This window comes from Apostichopus japonicus, chromosome 16, assembly GCF_037975245.1.
Source record: "Apostichopus japonicus isolate 1M-3 chromosome 16, ASM3797524v1, whole genome shotgun sequence".
In the NCBI taxonomy this organism is placed as follows: Eukaryota; Metazoa; Echinodermata; class Holothuroidea; order Aspidochirotida; family Stichopodidae; genus Apostichopus; species Apostichopus japonicus.
This window is the reverse complement of record NC_092576.1, coordinates 26,725,324-26,750,230: the sequence shown is the minus strand read 5'-3', so window position 1 is coordinate 26,750,230 and position 24,907 is coordinate 26,725,324. Positions and strand designations below refer to the sequence as shown.

Genomic DNA, 24,907 nt, shown 5'->3' with positions numbered 1-24,907 from the left:
GACAAAAGTCACTGCTCAAGGCGCTTTACAAAGAAAGCAGATTAATTTACATAAGAACAAGTGAAAAAAATGGGTCTGAGAAGCTTAAAGGTTGTCCATGTGTTATATACATATATTATATGTATAAAGGCAACATACTGTATATTGACCTAAATATCAGCTTAATCTGCCTGCAAATGTAGAAACATTTATAACAAACAACCCCTAGTCTCTTCACCTATTCCTCCTCCCCCCCCCCCCACCCTCCCCTCCTTCTTTGTCCCACTATCGAGAAAATAACGTGAATGCTCCCAACAAGCTAAGGTATTCACACATAGTCTTTAGGCATGTGCCTATGTGCCATAGTTACACATATTGAATACTCCCAACAAGCTAAGGTATACACACTTACTCTAAGGCATGTGCCTATGTGCCATATTTACACATATTTGAATGCCCCAACAAGTTAAGGTATTCACACACTCTAAGGCATGTGCCTATGTGCCATATGGTTACATATATTGAATGCCCCAACAAGCTAAGGTATTTAAAAATACTCTAAGGCATGTGCCTGTGTGCCATATATGGCTACACATATTGAATGATCCCAACAAGCTAAGGTATTTATATATATGGATGTTCCTAATTACTTACTACCATCGTGTCTATCCTATGTCATTGTCCCATATGAAATATTTTAAATTTAATGCCTCATTTACATTGTTCTTATATGGTAGGATATGTTTGTTGGACACAAAAAACAATAAGAGATTCAATTTCCTGGTAGATTAATATATCTTTCCTTAAATAACATTTGAGTGCACATGGCAAATTTAGCTTGATCCAACACCCCCCCCCCGCCCCTCTTTAAGACCTTATAGTGCTTATATACCCGTCTTATCCTACCCTTTATCTCTAAATACATCTTTATTGAGACCCCTAAACGAGCCTGTCAGAATATGAAGTACCTCCCTGAGTTATCTTGTTGTGATATATGGACTTGGCTTGGTTGCTGTTGTAAACAGTCTTCCTGTTTCATGTTCTGTACGATTATCAGTAATTCGACTGTTTAGATCCATTTCATACAAGAGTGTAGCGACAAAGAGGGGACCGGTAATACTGTAGTGTTTACACTTTGGAGGTTTGAGATCCATCCGTCAATTTGCTATCTCTAAAATACTAAATTCTGTGAACAACTCTGTTGCTATATTAACTGCTATATATATATATATATATATATATATATATATATATATAGTTACTATGCATTGGGAGTGGAGTACACTAACTATGTGTCTTTTGTGGCTACGGCTTTGAGGACGTTGTTAGACGAATCTAACCGTAATAGTAATTACCAACTTTGCCATCGGCTTTATAGTAAATTGTCGATTTTGCAAATCCTTCATCCCCACACAATTTAGCAAATTCGATGAGATTGACTCCATAGTTTTCCCTTTCTGGAGACCACAAAACTTCACCCCTCCTAGCACCCTCTTGTTTCCCCATCCTTCTATCTTCCCATCCCCCCCCCCTTCTCCCCTCTTCCCTTTCCACCCCTTCCTTTCCTGCCAAAACCCAACGTTATCCGGGCTACATCGCCACGAGCAAACTACTCGTCTTTCATTCACTGTAGCCTGTCACTGAAATGAAGTTTGAGTGGAATGGCAGATATGGGTGACTAGCTTACATCTAAACAAGAGTCTGTTTAGACAGATATCACTTGTAAATTATGTTTACACAATACTGGTGGAGTTGTTATTGTGAAATTGGAAGATTGGACAATTGTACAGACTCAAATGTTTTTAACACATGTTCAAGACATAATCTTTCATACACACCCACACCCCCCCCCCCAGTACATGTTTAAAATATTATCAATTGGATTGTCATTGCATATTCTACACTGAAGGGCTGGCTGGCTGTTGGCTGGCTGTTGGTCGGGGTCACGCTACAGCGATTCTTTACAGTGACATCTGCTCCCAAAGAAATTGTGCCATAAATCACTTATGTCAAAAGGAGTGTTTGTTAGAATATAGTACGATTTTATTTGATTTTTTTTCCCTCTTGAGATTGTGATCTTGGATCAGTAGTAAGCATGAGGGAGAAGACAGTATAAAGCACATAGCAAGGATGTTGTGTTAGATGTACAGTAAGGCTACATCTTAGCTTGGCCAATGCCACACTGAACAGTTTCTCGCTGTCGTAAGGAAGGAAAAAATCGGAATTAACATCATAAACTATTCATGCGAGATATAAAACTTAATTGCAAAGGGAAAGGTATTTGTAAACCGTTTGCTTTTGCTCCGCTCTGGTGTTATTTTTTTTTCTTTTCGAAAGGAATAGCTGAGTAGCGTTTTGATATATTTTTGTGATTTTTTTGGTGATAGACAATTTTTATTTTCTACGTGTTTGTGAACTCTTAATGGAATATTGTGTCATTTGTGGCTTGAGCAGTGGAAACTGAAGGTGGGAGGGATGTAAGAGCCATCTCTTTATGTGGGAAGTAAAATATTTTACACAGTGAGTTTTTTTTATAACCAATGGAGGATCTAAGGTTCATCTTTTATGTGCAGAGATGAGCCTGGGGTAAAAAAAAAAATATCACAAAACTTTGCAAAAATTGCGGTATAGGCTCCAGTTTGCGTATGCTACAGTGTGTGAGGATAAAAGTTTTTGTCCCCGAGGTAGAAAATAAATCACGGATATTCCAAGAATTCGCGGCAAAAGCTCATGCCTCTATGTGTGAACAAACTGTTTACAACAATTTTGTTTGTTATTACCCAGTGGATGATCAAAAGGCAACTATTGATGTAGGGAGCCAAATATTAGGTTGGTCGTTTAATCGTCATATCGGATTGGCCTTCTGCTTAATAATCTACACACTGGTACAGTGTACCAAACATATAGTGTTTTCCATGAAGATACGTTTGAAACTTTCTGAATGGATTTTGTCGATGTTCTGTTATCCCCTTCGTCGTAAAAATTTCGGAGATATCAGGTAAATGGTTTTATTTCTTGAAGGGTCATAAATTAGGAAGGATTAGAAAGTGATGATTATTAGATGGTAATGGATGTTAAATTTGTGCGATTCACCTGGTGTTCTGGTGAATATATGACCTCACTCGACCCAACCAACCAAATGAAAAATTGCAAGTCTATATGTTAATTCAAATCCTTTTTTGTGCAATTTATATTTAATTATCACAAGTCCATGTATAATGGTTTTTGGTCAAGCTTAGGTCAAATAAATTCATGCAAAATGGAGAATTTATCGATCAAAATTGTTTTGGAGTCAAAACTTACAGCACCAAAACCATTCATATTATTGACAATTGTGAACAAATTGAAAGAAAATTAGGTGAAAATATTGTGACAAGATTCATTGTTAGATTTGTAGATTATTATTAATATTAGTATTATTATTATTAACATGGTTCCTTATATAGCGCAAATACTATAACATATATATATTCAAATGCACTTTACATGATGAAGAATAAAACAATAATAAGAAAGAATTAAAAAAAATATATATATATATATATAACCTCACTTGATCCAACCAATTGAAAAATTGCAAAGTTAATTAGTTAATTCAAATACTTTTTTTGCAATTGATATTTAATTATCACAAGTCCATGTATAATGTTTTTTGGTCAAGCTTAGGTCAAATAAATTCATGCAAAATGGAGAATTTATCGATCAAAATTGTTTTGGAGTCAAAACTTACAGCACCAAAACCATTCATATTATTGACAATTGTGAACAAATTGAAAGAAAATTCAGTGAAAATATTGTGACAAGATTCATTGTTAGATTTGTAGATTATTATTAATATTAGTATTATTATTATTATTAACATGGTTCCTTATATAGCGCAAATACTATAACATATATATATTCAAATGCACTTTACATGATGAAGAATAAAACAATAATAAGAAAGAATTAAAAAAATTAAAAAAGTCAAGTTAAATTAGGTTAATAAAAAAAGTGGATAAAAGAATATAATAATTACATGAAAAACAGTAAAACAAATATATAGCTAGGACACAATTTACGAATCAGAAATCAAGTGAATATAAAATATAGCAAATAAGAAAATATGATATTAAATAGAAAAATAAAAAAATATGATATTAAATAGAAGAAAAAAAATGTTATTTTAAAAAAACCTGGGAAATTAAAATCTGAAAATGTATTTAATAGATATTAACTGGAAGGTCCTTTCAAGTGCCATTTTGGAGACAACATACTTCCTGCTTCATGAATAAACATGAAAGGTAATTAACTGTTTATTCAGTGATGAATAAATATTAGACCATACAGTAAGCACAGTACTCTGTGTTCAGTAGGACAATCGTTCGTCAATGACTTCATAATATCTGAAAGGATGTCCCGTGACAGATGACATAATGTAAAAGATGTCTCTGTTCAACCGTATCGTTTTTTTTCTTTTTCGGGGGATTATTTTTAGCAGGAAGTTAATTCATGCATAGTTTAATCCTGTCGTCAAGCTCCACTTTCTCAGGCAGTTATTTAAAGCAGCATTCAGTGTCGATAAATTTACCAATTTTGAACGACTTGTCCATTTTCTTTATGATACGTAAGATCTGTGATCTAATATTCTGAACGTGAAAGGTCATAATGGTACAAAAAAATTGAGGGAAATTAAGTAACATTTCTTTCATTTCAAATTAAATGTTGCGCAGAGTTTTGTTTGGTAATTGTTTGCTACATATTATCTGTCGTTAGAATATTGTATTTATACATGTTCTCGTTTAACGAATGTATTATGAGAAGACTGGGAATGTAGGTAAGATTTTAGTGTTCAGATTTAATGCAGCAGTTTCGCAGGCTCCGAAGTTTGTCCGAGCATATAAAATATTCTGGTTTCAGTTTACAATACCCTGCTGTGCATCTTTGGACCTGTAACACGGTTTGCTCAATTTGGATAGCCTTTTGTGACGTGATATTGGGATATATTATGACATGGGATGCTCCTTTAACCTTACATTTCTTATAACTAATTAATCTATGTCTGTATCTATATCTTGCCGTATGAAGTTTTTGTACAAGTAAAATTGATCCATTCTCATGGTACAGTATGTTAGTACAAAAGTGCGGGTTCCATGCTTAAAAGTAAGTGCCGGCCGATACATTTCAATATTGCACTACTCCCTACACTCTACTTAGATTTCCAGTAAGTCCCAAGTATGAGTACAAATTCATGAAGGCTACTACGAGTCACAGAACAGTTTATCTAGTATCGCATTATAAAGTGCCATGCAAAATGCCATGTAAAATTTACATGCAAAGTGCTATGCAAAATGCTCTGTAAAATGACATGCAAAAGGACATGCAAAATGCTATGTAAAATGCCATGCAAAGTGCCATGCAAATGCTATGCAAAATGGTCAAATTGCTATTATATACATGTCCAGTGATGTATAGCCATTGTTTTTTTGTTTGCATAGGAATAAGTAGTAATTTATAAGAGACAAAAATTAAGAGCCTTTCAAAGCTGCTAGTACACAAAATAAGAACAATAAAATATTCCCTGCAAGTACAGGAATCTTTGTAAGAACATGAGTACCATTTAGAATGGAGTCCTCCAACCGTGGACAAAGTTAACATAGCTGGGCACGGTCATATCAGTCCTATGTTAATTCCACGGAACTTGACATGCTAAAATGCTGTGAGATTTAGTAGCATATTGCGGTGGTGGTACCATGAGTTGATGGCAGGTAGTTGTAGAAGAATCAATCATTTGTGATATACAGTACATGCGAAGTCTCAAGCTGAACGAAATGTTTATATGTGTACAAGCCTCAACTTGTGTTTGACATGACTTTTAGTTCAATGGGGAAAAACCTTCCCGTTTTTGGTATGAGGAAAAAGTAAATAAATAAGAAAAAACATTTTTCTTTCCCCCACCTATATGAAAACCAATATTAAGGACACTAACCCTCAACAGATGTATCTATAATTTAACCCACAATCCAATCTCCAGTTGCATTTTTCAAAAGGCTTCTTAAGACCCATCTTTTCACTTGTTCTTTTTGTAAATTAATCTGCTTTCTTTGTAAAGTGCCTTGAGCAGTGGCTTTTGTCTACTGATTTGGCGCTATATATGTCTCATTTATTATAATTATTATTATTATTATTACTGATTTGGCGCTATATAAGTGTCATTTATTATAATTATTATTATTATTATTACTGATTTGGCGCTATATAAGTGTCATTTATTATTATTATTATTATTATTTTTATTTTGTAATCTCAATTCTGCCAAGTACCAAATCAATGTAGAGGTGATAAGTACTGGATAGTTGGTTGGTTGTCTAAATGTAGCAGGTGTCTTTATTTTTTGCTATAAGGTCATCCACAGTAATAAGTGCATATATGTGTTGCTATGCTATAAGGCCATCCAGAGTAATAAGTGCAGAGAACCTAAGTTTGACCTGAAATGTTAAACTCTTGAGATAATATATGTGTAATCATTATATAAGTACATTGTATAAGCTTGTAACAGTAAGACTTGCTACCTAATAGTGTTCATTTTATTATTAACATACATGTGCTACATATCTGTAAGGTGCTTATATAATAAACAACTGGAGTGGCAATAAGAACCTCAGTTGTCTTTGATTGGATGAGCAGCATTGGGCAGTTAACCTCTTTAAAGTGCACCATTAAGTATAGCCATGACTAAACAGGTGTGGTATTCAGTCAGGAGTGGCTATGCCTACATGCCTATACCTAAACTTAAAGGGGGGACACATTTATCTGGCATCATGAAATCTGTGCTATCTCTCTCATCTAAAATATGATTCTTTCTTAGCTGATCTGGGAAGTTGTTCTTGACAATTAATGTCTATCACATAGACTGTCAATGATGGTAGGGATAGTGTCTTCTTTAACGGGTGTGAAGACTCGCGCAAAAAGAAACGTCTAATGCCGGTAATCTGACCTAGTTTCGAATGAGGTGAAACAGAAGTGTTAGACACCACCATCGATCCCAGAAAATAAACACACACAGCTTGCTACTGTCGGTAATTAGACACTAGTGTACAGTCAGTGCATACAGCTGCGGTCAATGCCCATGAGCAGCACAGTGTACAAACGATACAGCGATGGACATCTCAGGTCTAGATAAAAGATAACAAGGTATCACGTTTTATTACTGTCTGCATTTTGTAGCGACACGACAAAACGTCACTTGCACGTAACAGAAAGTAAACTTTTTTCAGATGGCAGCATGCGGTTTTGGGGCGAGTCTTCCATGCCTTTAAGAATGGTATAGTGCCCCTCAAAACTTGAGTCATACAGTCAGATCTTGCAATGTACTTTATGTATGACTTGATTTACAATGCAAGTCATTGTATTTTATTGATAAGTAACCATAACTGAAACCATTGAACTTTGATTAATAATAATGTTAACATAAACATTGAGTCACACACAGATGCATACATGTGTTATATAGAGAGTTGCTACTTCCTGGTATACAAATTACTGTACTGATTTACCATAGAAGGTTCTCTTACCTGCATACACACACACATACATACACACACATGCTTGTATTACATTCAGACCGAGGACCCATTGTATTTTCCATTGTTCAAATCCAAGTACCCTAACCTTAACAATACCCCATACAATAGAATTCTTCAGAGGACGTGGTGATTCTTTAGAAATCACAACCGAGGACGTGAAATTCTTTTGTTCAAGTCCTCAGTCAGATAGCAAAGCAAACGCACCCACATACACACTTATGCACATACATACATGCACACGTACACACAAACATACATGAGAAAAATGTGAGTGAGAACTTAACTTGAGCAAGTAGTTTCTTTCTAAGCACAACTTGGCATTTCTTAACAAGTGGCTAAAATAGTGAGATTCTAAGGGCTCTAAATTGTAAACTGTTCCTAAACCACGCTTGAAGACTTTTGGTTACAGAGGCTTCGAATACTCTGGCTCTTATTTATTGACCAAGTTACCAGATCACATTCGAACATGCTCTAAAATTTCTACTTAAAAAGTTTACTGAAGACCCACCCATCTTTTCACTTGTTCTTTTGTAAATTAATTTGCTCTCTTTGTAAAGCGCCTTGAGCAGTGACTTTTGTCTACTGATTTGGCGCTATATAAGTCTCATTCATTATGATGATATTACATTATTACAGGTATAGTCCCATGTTATAAGACTAGTCTCAGCTACTAGCTATGATGCATTAATGTGTTTCTCTTATGATGATGCAACAATGTTTAGCATACCATCAATATTAAAATGTCATATCTACCACACTAGCAGCATCAGATGGAGAGTATCATTGGTATAACTGCTTGTATAAAAATATTTACTGTATGATATTTACAGTATGATTTATATTTACTGTATTTATTGTATTTATATTTAATATATTTACTGTACAATATTTACTGTATGATATTTAACAGATCTGTGATAAAATGCGAAAAGAAAATTAAGTTGAATTAAATTGAAATTAAATTGAAAATTGAAAAACTGAAAAATTTAATTTGAAATTTAATTAAATTGAAAATTAAATTGAAAGGAAAATGAATTATTCATGTTCCTTTGTTTTTTTGTTGTTGTTGATAGGTACAGAAGAGTCGTCTCGTGAGACGTCGACGAATGTTGATACCAGTAGTCCTTTACACACCCCCGGATCACCTCTCTCGCCAGGCTCCAACCAGGGCACCACCTCGTCGGCCAATTTCTTCCATGCCGCCTCCTTGCAGAGGAACCACAAGTTGGATCCTGATGCCCCCGGTAACCAGGGAGGAAGCAGCGGCCTGCCTCCCCCCATGGAGAGAAGCATCTCAGTTCAGGAGCAGAGGCCAAACTCAGCGGTAATTCTAGCTGCTGGGGGATCTCCCCCAGCTCGAGTGGCCAAGGTGGGTGATGACTGAGCTTGCAAAACATTACCCATAGTGGAAATGGGCTGGTCCAAAAAAAAGATTTGTTTGTCGTATGGCTTGCCGTTCAGTTGTTGGGACAGTCCAAATTGTCTGAGGGGGGAGGGGGTTGTTTGATGTTTTGAATCAGATGTAATAGAGCATGACAGTAACTCACATCACATGCAGATCATTTATATCACAAGAAACTTTCTTGTGTCATTTGGAGTCAAAAGTCAGAGAGTCATCGCATGGTTGAAACATTCTTGAAATACTCATGCATGACATGTCCTTCTACTTCATCAACTTTGAATGAATATGCATGAAGTAGTCACCAATCACATGTTGCTTCGTAGGTGATTACCATTACATTACCACATCTCTTTCTTATAAAGAGTACGGAAAAGGAGAAGGAGCCTTGATACCGTAGGAAATACGACACAGATATAAAGAACACATCACACTATGCATGGTGAAATAAAACAAAGAACACATCGTACTACGCAGGGTGAAGTGAAACAAAGAACACATCATATTGTGGGACATGCAAATGGCTTAATGAGATTCAAACAGGAAAGCATTATACATTTGGGACACAAGAAATGACAATGAAGAACACATCCTACCTGCTTTAATAAAGATATATACATGTTATACCTTCCAAATAACAGTCTTTAACCTTTGTACATGCCAGCCATTAAGGCAGGAATGGTCACGTATCCTTGGAAACTGTACCACTGTGTAACCCTCAGTGCGTATTGTGAAATGCCTCGTTGCACCCCTCCCGTCACCCCGTCCGACATCCCTCCTGTAACACCACACCCGGTTTATAGACTAAACCCGTCAGAAACGTACGGTGCCTTATTTAGAGTGATCTGCTCTCACACTTGACATCTCAACCCATGAGAGAAGTAATCTACTTTTAAAAAACCCCATTTCCAGATTCCTTCTCAGTTTGAAGTCCCCGAAAGAGGGACGTCAAAACGTGAAGTTGAGCGTGTTCCGTTTGAACTCGAAGCACTCAAAGCAGGGCTCGTACAGCTAACGATCACAAGCGACAAGTGATTAACGCTGCCTTTTAGAATTTATGGACAGTTGCATGAGGATGGAAGTTAGTATAATTTTCAAGAGTCGTTTATTCGTTAATCCGACGCTCTCAAGCCAGAGTGATGTCTTTAATTGCGAATAACCAGCACCTGACTCGCATTCCTGTGAACACATCTTTCCGTGTCAATAATTCAATGCAAATTCTATGCACTAAAAGTCTTCCAATTCAGACTAACGAGAAACTGGCTCGTGAACCTCTGATAGCATATTAGGCCGTTTCGTTTATTCTCTGCACACACATTTGCATACGGAAGTAGAAGGTTGAAAAATGAGAGTTTCACTCTAACCACGGTTATTCGGAAACATCATCGCTCCATATTCAGCGCATTTTGTTGTGCGTGATAAGTTCATTCAAAATCGGTTAAAATTTTCGGAAAGCTCTTTTCGTTTCCAAGATATGCACATTTGAATTTTGAATGAAATTTGGGAAACTCATTAAATATGGTAACAAACTATGACGTGGAGTGTTGCGCTCATCAAGATTCCATGTTTAGGGCCATTAATTAGTTAACTCGTAATTATAACCCCAAATATATCATTTGAATAATGGGATGTTCCTCTTATCGGAGAAGACGATTAAAATGTTTGAAACAATCGCCTCAGGCCACCAACCTGTGTTCAGATCTTGACATGAAGGTTATAAAAACAAGGAAATAACAGAACAGAAAATTAGGCAGTCACTCCCTTTACATCATCAATGTGCAATATTAGCTAATGTCTATTCATAGATAAATGTCTATTCATAGATAAAAATTAGGCAGTCACTCCCTTTACATCATCAATGTGCATAATGAGCTAATATCTATTCATAGATAAATGTCTATTCATAGATAAAAATTAGGCAGTCACTCCCTTTACATCATCAATGTGCATAATGAGCTAATGTCTATTCATAGATAAATGTCTATTCATAGATAAAAATTAGGCAGTCACTCCCTTTACATCATCAATGTGCAAAATTAGCTAATGTCTATTCATAGATAAAACTAGAATTACCCAAAAGACTTGTGTAATGGTCAATCTTTGATGAATGGAATTTGATGGGAGTTGCAGCTTCTTTCATTATTTATAATACCTATTAGAGTGATCAGGACAACGCTGTTCATAGGTGTCCCTAGACCTAAAATTACCAACATTCCTTCCTCAATGAATCAATATCAAGTTCTATAAACTGCCTGACATTAAAGAAACAAGAATAGCTATTAGCCCTTCCTACCTTCACAAGAGTTATGAACACTCTTCTATAAAATAAGACTACTACGTAGATATTGATGTCAAAATGCCTCTTACTCTCCTAATACCATCATTTGTCTTTTAATGCTACAGTACCTTCATTCCTTGCACAGTTGATGAATATTACTATATACCTGATACAAGCATCTAATATCAAAAGCAATTGTAATCTGAGATTCCATGACATAATTCCACAAAAATCCTTGTTTCGACATCGACCCCAGGGTTTTTTTTCTGCCTTTTTCGGACAAATTGATCTTTGCGAGGAAGAGTTTCTGTTCTACTACCCTTCAGGAAAGAAAATTGTTAGTGTTTGATGAAATGATAAATAAAAGGATGGAAACCGCTGAGATGAGTTGCTGATAGACTGAGAGTGAAACTGTGTTGTTTCAGACGCCAACTATCCCTTCGGGCTACTGGATATCTCAATAACAGGCATGAGCTTGAATATCCGTGATTTCTTTTCTACCTCAGGGACAAAAACTGTTATCCTAACACACTGTAGTATATGCAAACTGGAGCCTATACCGTAATTTTTACAAAGTTCCGTGATTTTTTTTTTTTACCCCAGACTCATCTGTAATAACATGAATGTAGCGAGCAGTCAAGGGAAGATATTGCATGAAATATACGATTGGCTCCACTAGTCATTAAAATCTCCAAAATGGAGAGAGATCTTTATATAAAAGAAGGAAAGTGGGTCCTATCCTTCGAGAGTTTGATAAACGTGACTGGAAGTCACAGACAGGATGGGTCTTCAATTTCCTGTAGAAAGTGTATAGCACTGTTTAGCAGCGTAGAGAAACTCTCAGGTTTTTCAAGCAAATAGTAAATTTTGAATGCCTGGTAAATAAATATTTGGGGGGGGGGGGGGGGAGGAGCATTTGTGTTTGATTAGGTAACTGGCTTTCATTTACTCCTTTGGGTAGAACTCAGGTTATGAAAAAAAAAAGCCTTCACATGCACAGCTATGAATTAATGGTTGATTTATTTTAAGAAAACCTCCTTGAATTCTCACCTCTCAAACTATTTAAGTTTTTCAGCTTTAAAGCACCCCGGTCATGTTTGTATACCGGCTTGGCCTTTGTAGTGACTTGAATTCAGTCTAATGTACACAAAGTAAATCATTGTTTTGATTAAGATGTTAGATCATGCCACAATGTCATTTCTTTAACACACAAAATGGCGCAGTAAGGAAAAACCATCACATTACACATCTTGCTTTGGAAGCATAACTGTATAAAAAGCTGATCAACACATACCACGTTGACACAAAATCCCCTTCCCCCCCCCTCACACTTCCCCATACACTCCAGAGATCGATGTGGTCACAACCAAGTTGGCTTTCTGTTTAATCAGAGAAGTATTCCTTGATTTTGGCAAAATTCAGCCAAAATACGTTTTTCAGGAAGCATACTGCATATAACTGCCCTGGCATAGACTGAACACAGTAAATTATATCAAGTATCATTTTGATCTCTATTAGTCTAGATAAGTAAATTTCCTAGTTCTTACTTTGTTCCCTGCATCAGAATTCAGTTAAAAGAAGTACTTATTATAATTAAATGCAGGATGGACTGACATCAGCGATTATAAAACACCATCTTTCTCCTCATTGGCGGATCGTCCATACAGTCAGGGGGGGGGAGGGGATGCCCCCCTGATGGACTCAAATGGACTGCTGGCACCCTTTTCAGCTCTTTACCACTTTTTACTTATTCTAGATTATTGACTTTTATTGCGCTCGCATCTACCTATTGACATTTGTCACAGTTTGTTGGTGTAATTTCGCGACGACACCTATTTATTCTTTGTTTATCTTCAAATTAGCCAGGCCCGGAAAAGGTCATTTCTGACGATCTTTACTCAAAAAATTTCTGTACGCTACACACCAACCTGTGGTGGCGCTGCGCTTAGAGAGTGCCGAAAACGCCCCTACAGAATTCTTGCCGCTCCTGACCAATACCCCTAGCTCCGCCACTGTTTCTCCTCCTATTCTTCTTCTACTTCTATTTGCCAAACTTTCACTCTTAACACAAAAGTCACAGGAATTTGGGATTTCACATATTGTTCTCGCCTCTCTGCAACTGTTACGCTCTAGCACTAATAGGCTGCCTTGAGAAGGGGCCATGCTTTTAAAAGAATTTACAAGACCGCCCTCTATTTTGGGATGTTTGCAAGCAATGCTCACTCACCTTCACTCTTACTGTTTCATTTCTTTGGTTGTTTTTTTTCTTCTCACATTTGCTTTTCAGAAAATGTGTTTTTTTTTTATATTGTGATATATCTATTTGCCTGTTAATTTTCTCTCGTTTTTGCTGTTTTGAATAACAATGCTAATTTCTAATGAATATTCAATAGTCATTTTTACATATATGCATCCTTTTGATATAAAATCTTTCTCATATGCTTCTTGAACTTTGTTTGAATTCTATATCTATTTTTTTCTTTTCCTGGGGTGGGGGTGGGGGGAGGGGATCTTCTCTTTATTTCTCAAAAAAATCTTATCTCATATGCTTTATTAAACTTTATTGAACTTTGTTGACCTTTGGTGAACTTTGGTGAGTATTCTTATTATTTTCTTTTTTTTTGCTATGCATAGAAATCTGCTTTTATTGCACTTTCAAACAGTTTGAAAGGGTAACAAAACCCTTTAGATTCTACGAGATCATTCCGATGAATAACTGCCACAAATAGCTAAGAGAAATATTACTCAGTGTGAGAGATTATCAACTATATCTGTATCACAAAAACAATCCCAAATGAGTTACACAGCCAGAAATAGACGACAAACAACCCCCCCCCCCAAAAAAATATATATATATAAGTCAGGGATGGAAAAAGGGAAAGTACTGGATTTTATTTTTCTTCACCAATAATATTTGAAGCCGTTAAAACAATTGATTAGCTCCGGTAGTCATTCCTACCCATACCATTTCCTTCTGTGTATCTGTTTCTTCTACTATTAAAGCAATGACTGTGGGGGAAAAAAACTTACCGACAGCGAGTCCAAATTTTCTCCATCGTAATGTGGATTCCATTTATAACGAGTATGTGATGAAACATTGATTGAAACCTCGGTCAGGAAGTGCGTGGAAGTCTTTCGATCAGGAAGTCCTCGTGCCAATCGAGAGTCGCAATTTAAACCCTACAGTCATACTACTCATAAACATGAAATCTGAAGGAAAAAATGTGGCCTCCTTTTCAAATATGTGTATTCATAATTGATCGTGTGTCATTTGTTTTTTACATATTTCATAATGCCTGTGTCATAAAGTTCTTCAGTTAGGAATTTTTTTATTTTATGATTGAGATAATATTGAGGTAACCCCTCGGTTCTGTGGTTGTTTAATTGCTTGAATCAACTCACTCCTCTCTATTATTTTCCGTTCCTAAAATAATGTGTAAAAGTAAGTTGGCCTGATGTTTCGATCCTAGCAGGATCTTCATCAGAGGCTGAATGACAAGTAACAGTAACAAAAGGAACAAATACACGCACAGTATACAGACAGGTTGATGAGCAGGGTGAACACAAAAGAGATAGGTGTAAGAGGATTAGTAGACAAGGGATGGCGAGAAGAAGTAAATAAATAGAGGGAAGAAGTATAAAATCAAACAGCAAACATCAAACAGCAAATTTACTTCAGAGATTTCATGGACACTAAATAAGAAAAGAAACAATAGTTTGGTAGTCAATCAAGGACTGGATGACATTTTAGATTTCTTAAAAATGTTTTTTTTTATTTTTTTATATGCCATTTAATGGTTGGTTAATCTTTGCGGTAACTACAATGTAAATATAAGAAGTGCATACTGAAGCATATATGTTTGATTTACAATACAGTGTAAACATTGAGCAATCCACTGTAAAGTCAGGTAGCTGAGTCCATCAGTCTAAACTCTATATCAAGTACTCCTAATCTAGTTTGGTCCAAACTCGGTTTACGCCGTGGAAAAATACTGGCATGATAGCTTAATACATACTGATTCCATCAGTCTACACGAAGGTCATTTCTAACTCGGCTGTATACCAGGATATGAAAACATAACACTGAGGCCATCAGTCTAATCTCATTGAGACAGGCATTGAGGTTTTAACAGGAATAGAACGTAATGGAAAAGAAAACATGAGTTACAAAGGTCAGGTACAACACAAGAAGAGTAAATAAAAGAAGGAAACCATGATACTTCCTAGCTTGTCTAGCTCCCTGGTGATATAAAAGTCAAGCAGAGGTCATGAATATGCACTTTAATAAAATAATAATTTAAATTTAAAAAAAAAAAAAAAAAATGTTTTTTTTTTTTTTGGTAAAACAGTAACAGAAAGTTGAGAAAAATTTAAAAATACAAATTTGGAATTCAAAGTTGAATTTAAGTAAAATTTCCCTTGTTTGTCTCTCATAGGGGCTTGTTTTACTTTGGGTTAAACAAAAAATTGTCTAAATTTGTGGCAAAGAGCTATTTATAGAAGGAAATGTGGCAATTTTAGAGAAAACTTAAAAACCTTAAAGTGAATCTGTTCCTCTTTGTGTACTGCTAAGCTTTATACAATCGGCAGGGGACTAGTGGTCAAACAGTCGTTAAAAAATCAATTGAAGGGACATTTTGTTGGCTATTGTTGTCAAAAGTTTTTCTACTTGTTTTCAATTCTTTGAAACAACAATGTGGGAAAAAAATTAATAAAGTAAGCAAACTATGGGGTTGATGAACTACATTTTATAGTTATTACAGAATATTTATCAATTTTTAAAACCGTTCTAAAATATGACTTTGTTCTAATTACATGGTGCCACTGCAGGGCTAGTATTTATTAAAAAGGAGAACAGACAACCTAGATCTCATTCAGGAAAACTCTCTCCACATCGGAACGAAGGAGAGATTCACAACTCAAAAAGCAATAAATTAAGACCGAGAATTGAGGTCAGAGCTCGGAGAACCGATAGTGCGCTTAACCCCCCGTAACCAGGAAGTAGAACAGATGGGAATTATAGGAGACCAGCTGTGGCTTCATGCCATCGTGACTTTCGTCAGACGGTTCAACCATCGGGTTTTCCATTAACCGTGTTAGGTCACTATCCGAGAGTCTGATAGCCTCCCTCTTGCAGGGATAAATAGCCTGTATTTGTTTTAAGACAATTGCTTAATTCCTGCCGGTCGTAGATGTATTGTATTGGGGAAATTAATTCACAAAAAGGCTGGATTGGTTAATAAAAATAAAATTATACTAAAACCTGGTGCTTATATAGCGTCTTTTCACAATGATTAGTTGTATCAACTTGCTTTACACAACCGAAAATATATAAAAACAGTATAAGAAACAATAATATAAACCAAAGTAAAGTAAAGATAGGAATTAAATTTGGACTAGTAAAAATTCTACAGACTAGTAAAATAAACATAATAAATGGTTCTTACTAGTTTCAGATATAGTTTTGTTAATTTAAAATCATCACAAAGGGATGGATGGATCTGTTCATTATCTACAGCAAATGTGATGTATTGTATATGTTTGATACGCAGAAGCTCTGGACAAAATTGCTTACATAATATGCATAAAAATTAGATTTTCTATGTAGAAAATTCTAAGATTTGTTTAAAAAATGAAGCTCAGTGGTTTGTAGATATGTTTTCCCAGTGAATATTGGAAGGCTACTTCTTTTTCTCAAAATACTTTACATACCACTGGATAGGATTGCAACTTTTGAGGAGTCCTTCCTTTTATTTTTTTAAGAGGCAACTTTAATGTAACAACTAAGGTTCTAAGGGCATTCTGCATTATAGCAGATTTAACCAAGTACTAGATGGGATATTTCTAAACTCTGGGGAGTCTCCTGGGAAATCGGAGACAAAATTGTCCAATTCTGAGGCACCTACCTACCTACCTACCTACCTACCTACCTATTTACCTACCTATTTACCTACCTATCTATCTACCTACCTACCTATCTACCCTACCTATCTACCCTACCTATCTATCTACCTACCTACCTACCTACCTTCCTACCTACCTACCTATTTACCTACCTATCTACCTACCTACCTATCTACCTACCTATCTACCTACCTATCTATCTACCTACCTATCTATCTACCTACCTACCTACCTTCCTACCTACCTACCTACCTATTTACCTACCTATCTACCTACCTACCTATCTACCCTACCTATCTACCTACCTATCTATCTACCTACCTATCTATCTACCTACCTACCTATCTACCCTACCTATCTACCTACCTACCTATCTACCTATCTACCTACCTATCTATCTACCTACCTACCTACCTACCTTCCTACCTACCTACCTACCTACCTACCTATCTACCTACCTATCTATCTACCCTACCTATCTACCTATCTATCTACCTACCTATCTACCTACCTACCTATCTACCCTACCTATCTACCCTACCATCTACCTACCTACCTATCTACCTACCTACCTGTGGTCTGTATTGCAAGAGCCTTCACATTTGAGAAAGAGTGTACAACATTCTGTGTGAAATCTTCTTTGACATTCTACGGTTCATTAATTAGAGTTACACATTTATACCAAAACTGAAAGTTGAAAAATGAAGAAAATATTTTGGCTGTGATTGTGAAAGGCTAAACTGTATTTTGGATTCTTGGCAATTCTTTCATCGGGATATGATATGTGTATGCAGTTATAATCAAACTATTGTGTGGACTACATGTTTCTGTTACATTAATGCCGGTAATATTGTTTGAATGAACTTTGTTGATCAAGCAATCTGCTTAAATATCAGGTTTTTGAAGGGAAAAATTGCTGCATATTAAGTTGAATCAATATATTATGAGTAAGATATTTGAATGAAGCATGCACACACACACAATATTTATCATGCATTCAAAATAAGTACACACACAATATTTATCATTCAATCAAATTAAGTACACACACAATATTTATCATGCAATCAAATTAAGTGCACAGTAATTGCACTCTTATGTCAAAGTCAATGTCAAACTAACTTTATTAATGAAATTTTCAGATTTCATAACGACAAGATTAAATTACGAGATTAAATTATGACAAAACTACAAAAACTGTATAAATATGTGGAGTTTAGAACATCAGCAAGTAAATAAAGTAGACTAAATTTTGTTGCCATGCCAGCACTTTAGTACTTTATAACAAAGCTTTATGTTCCATGTCAAGGGTCATCACCATGTTATTATTTGTATTTAAATTGATCAGAATGATCAGATCCAGAATGTAAATTGTCACAAACTTTGGTAACTTTGAGCCCCTTTGGATCCATCTGTTAGTATTCGATGATTACCAAGTTGTTCTACTGATAAAAAATGGATAATTTGTGTTTTTTATTAATATAAAAAAATGTAAAAAATTAAAAAATCAAAATGATAATGCAAAAATACACATGCATATGTTTATGTAGTAAACTGTTTGAAATTCCAATGTGGAATAAAATGTCATTATGTGCATGAGTTTATGATTCATCATGGTGGTTGCTGTACTCATTTCTGGACAAAAGGAGACACATTTTTTACTCCGTAAATTTGGTCTTTTGATTCGTCACTTCCTGTTGTAAACCTTGCAAGTTAGTTTATCCTGTCGCTAGGATACAGTTGATGGCTCAGACCTCAGTTTATTCGTCGTGTCTGGCGAAACAGCAGCTTGAATAACCAATAAGGAAGTCATACAGATCGATCAAAATAGGCTTTCCATTCCTTTTTTCGCGTACGTAAGTTGTTGTAATGAGGTCGTTCCATATTGCTCGAAAAGGGGATCGAAACAACAATATTTTTTATCCTTTTTCTCGTTTTTTGACCGTGTTAAAGTGATTGTTAAGTTCTTGTCATTCGGTTATTTTGGTCATCGTTTCTCATGACCTTTTTAGTTGTGTACTTTTTTTTATTGTTTTATATTCCGGTATATTCCGATCTTTGTTTAGAATATATCCTTGGAAATGTTTTTTCTTCCAACTTTGTGGGTTAGCACTACTACTCTACTACTTCTGCCACAACTAGTCTTCTAATTTTAGATTAGTTCCCCATTGTAGAACACAGTGGAACTCAGTGATTGCAAAGTTCCCCTCTTTTGACAGGAAGCATTACATATTCGGTCTATTATAAGTCTTTTAGTCATTCCGATGATACGTTTCAGTCAGTCACATGGCTCGAGGGACTTTTTATTGTTGCAATCAAATTGTTTGTTTGAAAAAGGAAAGTTTGAAACTTCATCGGCTCATTTATAGGGATCTTGTGTCTCGGACTGGTTGATTGCATCTCTGGAAGTTGTTATATTTCTGTGTGGATCGAGTTCTAAATCTGTTTCCGTCAACTCTGTCGAGCTGGATCAGTGTTCAGTGTAATAAAAGGATATTCACTTTATTCAGTTTGTGGAGTTGACTTTATATCCCTCAGACATTTTTTTCGAGTTATAATCATCTCTCTCGTTTTTAACGTTCGGGAGATTTTCTCGTTTGGGAGATTTGAAACGTTTTTAACGTTTGGGAGATTTTCTCATTGGCCGCTGAGGATCTTTTGAAAAAGTATTTAAGGGAAAGACTACCTTTATCAGAATCTCCCCCATATTTTTGTTGCTTTTTGTCCTTTTTCTTCTACTGATTTACGAAACATGGATAACAAAAGACTCGGGAAATTATCTTTTTCTGAAATGTGTAAATTTTGTATAGCTACACAGTGTGAGGATGACAAGGTATGTACAGCATATATATTAAAGCTTGGGGGTTGAGAGTTTCATTGTGACTGTACAAAAACATCATTTTTTTTAATATAGCAATGAGTTTATAATATATATTCTAGGTACATGGCTCCATGGTATTCATATGGTACTCATATGGTAAAGTTATGCCTATTGTGTGTGTTCCCAGTGTATTTAGTTAATAAGTAGCATAGAAATAATTTAGTGGTAGAGTTTCTCTAAGTTGTGAGTTTTTCCTTGATCTTAAAAATATTGAGTTTCATTATAAAATATGGTTCAATAAATACAAAGGTCTTTGTATGGCCTCTCTTTACGTTCCATAATCCGATCTATTTCAGCGCCTTGGAGCATTTATGTTTTTATTGGATGAGGCACTATTACCAATTAATTTACTTTCTTTGTAAAGCGCTTTGAGCAGTGACTTTTGTTTACTGATTTGGCGCTATATAAGTCTCATTTATTATTATTATTTGGAATATTATTATCATTATTATTATTGTTGTTGTTGTAATTATTATTATTTTTTTAAATTTTGTTTATTCATTTTATTTCAAATACATACAATGTACCGTGCGATGCCATATCATTTATCCTCTTGAAGAAAAGAAAACTTTCAGTGCTCTCTCAGTATTTCATGCCAAATTAGATCTCCAATTGTATCCCTTTTTTAAATATATGTTTTATTTAATATGATATATATTATTATATATTATATCATATAATTTTTTTATTAATATTATATTAATATAATATAACTAGTATAAATTAATACAATTAATATATATTAATGTAATATAATAATTAATATTATATATATATTATTAAATATTATATAATTATATATTATATTATATAATTTTTTATTAATATAATATAATTAGTATAAATTAATATTATATATATATATATATTATTTAATATATATATTTATTTATTTCTTGAACTTTTAGAAACATGGGACAATACCATCCGCCATGAAGACTAGTCCCTCCCTGACAGTAATGGGACAGCCCAAGAAACCCAGCTCATCGGAAAGCGACTTGGAGAATTATGCTGCTGAAAACCTCAACAGGCATAAGAAAGGTCTGTTGAGGAAGAAAGTGTCCTTGTCAAACATGTTGTGCTGGACGAAGGTAAGTGGAAAGAGATATTGGAGGCAGTGGATAGTGGGGAGGGGGTAGGGGAGGGGGCAGGGGAGGGGGTGTAAAGAGGAGGGTGTGGCTCTCTAATTATAGCCCTGCCTTCTTACCAATCCCCTCCAAACAGCTGCACTCTTAGTTTCTATTATACTTAGTTGGAGGAAACATATCCTCATACTTTAAGGTCAACCCACAAATTATTAGTTCATTAGCTCAATTTCGAGATAGATGATGATTTGCTGTTAAACAAGAAACAAAAGTATTCCAAGTTTCAGAAGTGATTTATCTTTGGCCTGTATGTGTTACACAGCAAAGAACAATGAATGTTATATTCATGAAGTTATAGATGGTTATGTTCCTAAAAGATTGTAAAAAGTTGTAAAATTGTTTTGAAATCACGAATTCCACACAAAATAATTGTATTGATAGGGTTCCCCTTACTTGCTGTTTGTTAATTCAATCAATTAAAAATGGTACAAAATTTTCTACTTCCTCTAACTGCTGCACAAATAGTTTAGTGTATTAATTGCTTCTTCTTTTTTTGGGAGGGGGGGGGGGGGGTTGGTGGGTATGAAAAATATCACGGTTTATAATCGGTAACGAGGTGGTGATAACAGCTGGAATAGACTATGGAGTGAGATGTTTTTACACTCCCGTCCAGGAACTACCAGTTTTGGTCATTTCCAAATGGGAACAAGCTGGTTAAAAGAGAGAGATGTGATTAATAATAGATACAGTATGGGAGGTGTGAAACAGGAAGCAGAGGTCACCCAGGACCAAGAGTGGAAGGTGCGAGAGGACAATAGAGGGACAAGGATCCTATTAATTACGTACCAGATGACGATAATGATGATTACCAGATTAATTAGGAACGGGAGGAAATCAATTTCCAGCATCAAGGATCAACGATAAATAGTTGAAATAATAAGGGCAAAATGGTGGCAATCAAGAAGGAGGTTTTCGTAGTATTTTCTGTCAATGATATTATTTGTGGACAAAGTTTTGACCAATACAGATTAATCGAGGGGGAGGAGGGGCTCGTTTTAAATAGGTTTGAATTGACTAAGATATTGTTATTAGTCAATTGGAGACTGACTTGGACAATCAAAACATCAGCCTCTGAGGGTCATGACCTTTGAGGTAGATCATCTCAGTGCAGACCATTTGAAACGGGGGAAATCGTAATATTAATTAGTTAATTGAAAGTTCAACGCTGTAATCGTGGGATGCAGGGGAAAAACTATGGCTGTGAAAACTTTGTTGGGGTTGGGGGGGTTGGTGGTGGTGGTGATAATTTCCATGGCAACACATCTCTCTAAACATAACCGTGTCCCGTACATTTGTGGTTTCATCGGAGAAACAACATGCAAAAAGTTGCGTAATATCTTGAAAAAAAAAGAAGAAAAATAATGGAAAAGAATGGAAGGCAAAGTCCAGTTGCAATGCTTATCTTCATCGGAGTTCCTTGAGAGGACATTGAGGCTCGTTAAGAAACATGGCATAAAAAAATTTAAAAAACAATCTTTAGAGGGTAGACTGCCTTTAATATCCTGGCAAATAAATTACTCTCAGTCAAGAGTAATGGAAGCTGCTGGTAATAATGGTAATAATAATAATAAGTGATATTTATATAGGGCATAATCAGCAAAGCTGCTCAAGGGTTTTACAAATGTAAAACCTAAAAACAAATAGTAACAAAAACCAAAATATTAAATATATAGAACCAATAAGGCATCAAATGTAAAAGCCTAAAGCAACGATATTAAAAACACCCATACTAAACAATAATAAAAATATATATATATAAAAAAATATGTAGCAAAATAAAAAACCTGAACGGATATACTCTGATGGGAAACTATAGTTCCGTAAGACAATTATTGAAAAAGCCTAAAACAGATAGTAGTAAACACCCAATAATAAACGGTATTAAATAGAACCCTAAATGTAGTAAACAGATAAAAGTAGTACCAGATAATAATAAACAGGGGTCATATTCTCACAGTATCTTATTTTCAGTTCTGATTCACTTCTCGAGAAGTGAAAGCAATCGCTGCCAGCCACTCTCATCCTAACTGATCTAAATCTACTGGTCCTCATAATTGATAGCTTCCCACGGTCGGCCAGACACTCGTAGTTCTGTATATATATGCAAAAATAAACGATGCGGCGTAGTCGACTGTTATCGTTAATATTAATTAATGTTCCGGTCACATCTGATCATTTCCCGTAGATGCGATGAATAATAAATGCAAACCGTGGCGGAGTGGCCTGTTGTCCTATAGTTATTACTTGAACTGGTCACATCTGATACAGCCTGCTTCCCATCTAGATTTAACTCATGCAGTACTGTTTGCTTCTGTGTGGGTGAGAAAATAAACAAGTCGGCACAAGACGTGACGACACTAATACCGGTCACATCTCACAGTCGCCTATAGACGCCTCCTGTGATGTTATTCTGCTATTCTGAAAAATAAACATGGCTGGTGCATAACAGTAATACAAGGCTGGGTGATATCTGATACAGCTCTTCCCACAGTGTCACGTAGTGTAGTCTTCTGTGGATTTAAGGCATTGAAGACTCGCCCCAAACAGCGTGCTGCCATCTTTAAAAACTTAACTTTCTGTTGCTTGCAAATGACGTTTTCTTCTTGTCGCTACAAAATGCAGACAGTAATGAAACGTGATACCTTGTTATATTTAGCTGGGCCTGAGATGTCCATCCCTGTATTGTTTGTACACTGTGCTGTGGGTATTGACCACAGCTGTATGTACTGACTGTACACTAGTGTCTAATTACCGACGGTAGCGAGCTGTGTTGTGTATTTTTTGGAATCGATGGTGGTGTCTGACACTTATATTACACCTCATTCGAAAGTTGGTCAGATGACCGGCATTAGACGTTTCACAACCTATAAACATTAAGTACAAAGCACTGATGTCTTAGTTAAGTGCACCGTCCATGTCTAATGGTGTCCTAGTATGATCTCTGGTGAGTGAGTAATAAACACATAGATCTCCTAAACACCCCTTGTATCATCAAATGTATGTATGTATGTATTTAAGATCCTCCTGCAAGCAGGAACTCGCGAAGAAGCCTCATTGGCTCATCAAAGCCGCAAGCTGACCGAAGTCAGTCTCTTAGATTCAGATGTAACGTCCATGATTATGAATTGTCAACAACTCTGTAACTGGATGGCATACATTAATCTTGGAGTGACTCAAACCGGGGGACCTTATGATTGGAAGGCACCAGCATTAACCACTGAGCTAACACTCCACTATAATGGATAATATGCAAACTGTGTGGAAACGTTTTCATGAATAATTAATTATACGCTGGTTGTTATCTCATAGGGAACTATGAACACAAATGTCGAACCGTTTCCTATCGATGGCTACCTCCCGTGTTGTTAATCTGGTTAATGGGAAATAAACACGAGACTTCCAGCCGCTGGTATCCTAACATTTAGGGCTTTTCATGCCGATCATGTTTCCCTGTATTGATGTCTCGCAGGGTCTAATTACATCCCGAACAGCTTTAATGTTATCAGTTGTCTTGTTCCAATAGCTGTGAAAGGAAACAATTTGTGATTTCAATTAAGTGTTTCGAGGGCTCAGTCGTACTAGGCTTGTATAATTCAGGGAATGATTGAGTGTTAACATTCTTATGTAGCACTGCTGCCACTTATGAAATATTGTGGTTGCTATGTTAAAAGCTGTTATAATACATCTATGGGTATGTATTACCAATTGCACCATTTAGCATTTTGCATTGGGATACCCAGCTATATGGAACCCTGG

At 35.7% G+C, this 24,907-nt stretch overlaps 1 protein-coding gene across 2 annotated transcripts in view; it reads left to right on the top strand.

Annotated features, from left to right (window-relative positions):
• Positions 1–24,907, top strand: part of LOC139982026 (uncharacterized) — a 98,385-nt gene that overhangs the window by 59,065 nt on the left and 14,413 nt on the right. The window contains exons 7-8 of one of the 2 annotated variants that reach the window (XM_071994525.1): positions 8,618–8,868; positions 20,915–21,097. In XM_071994525.1, coding sequence (XP_071850626.1) covers positions 8,618–8,868; positions 20,915–21,097 — 434 coding nt within the window. Of the gene's footprint in view, positions 1–8,617; positions 8,914–20,914; positions 21,098–24,907 lie in introns of both variants that reach the window. The other variant, XM_071994524.1, reaches the window with a different exon arrangement.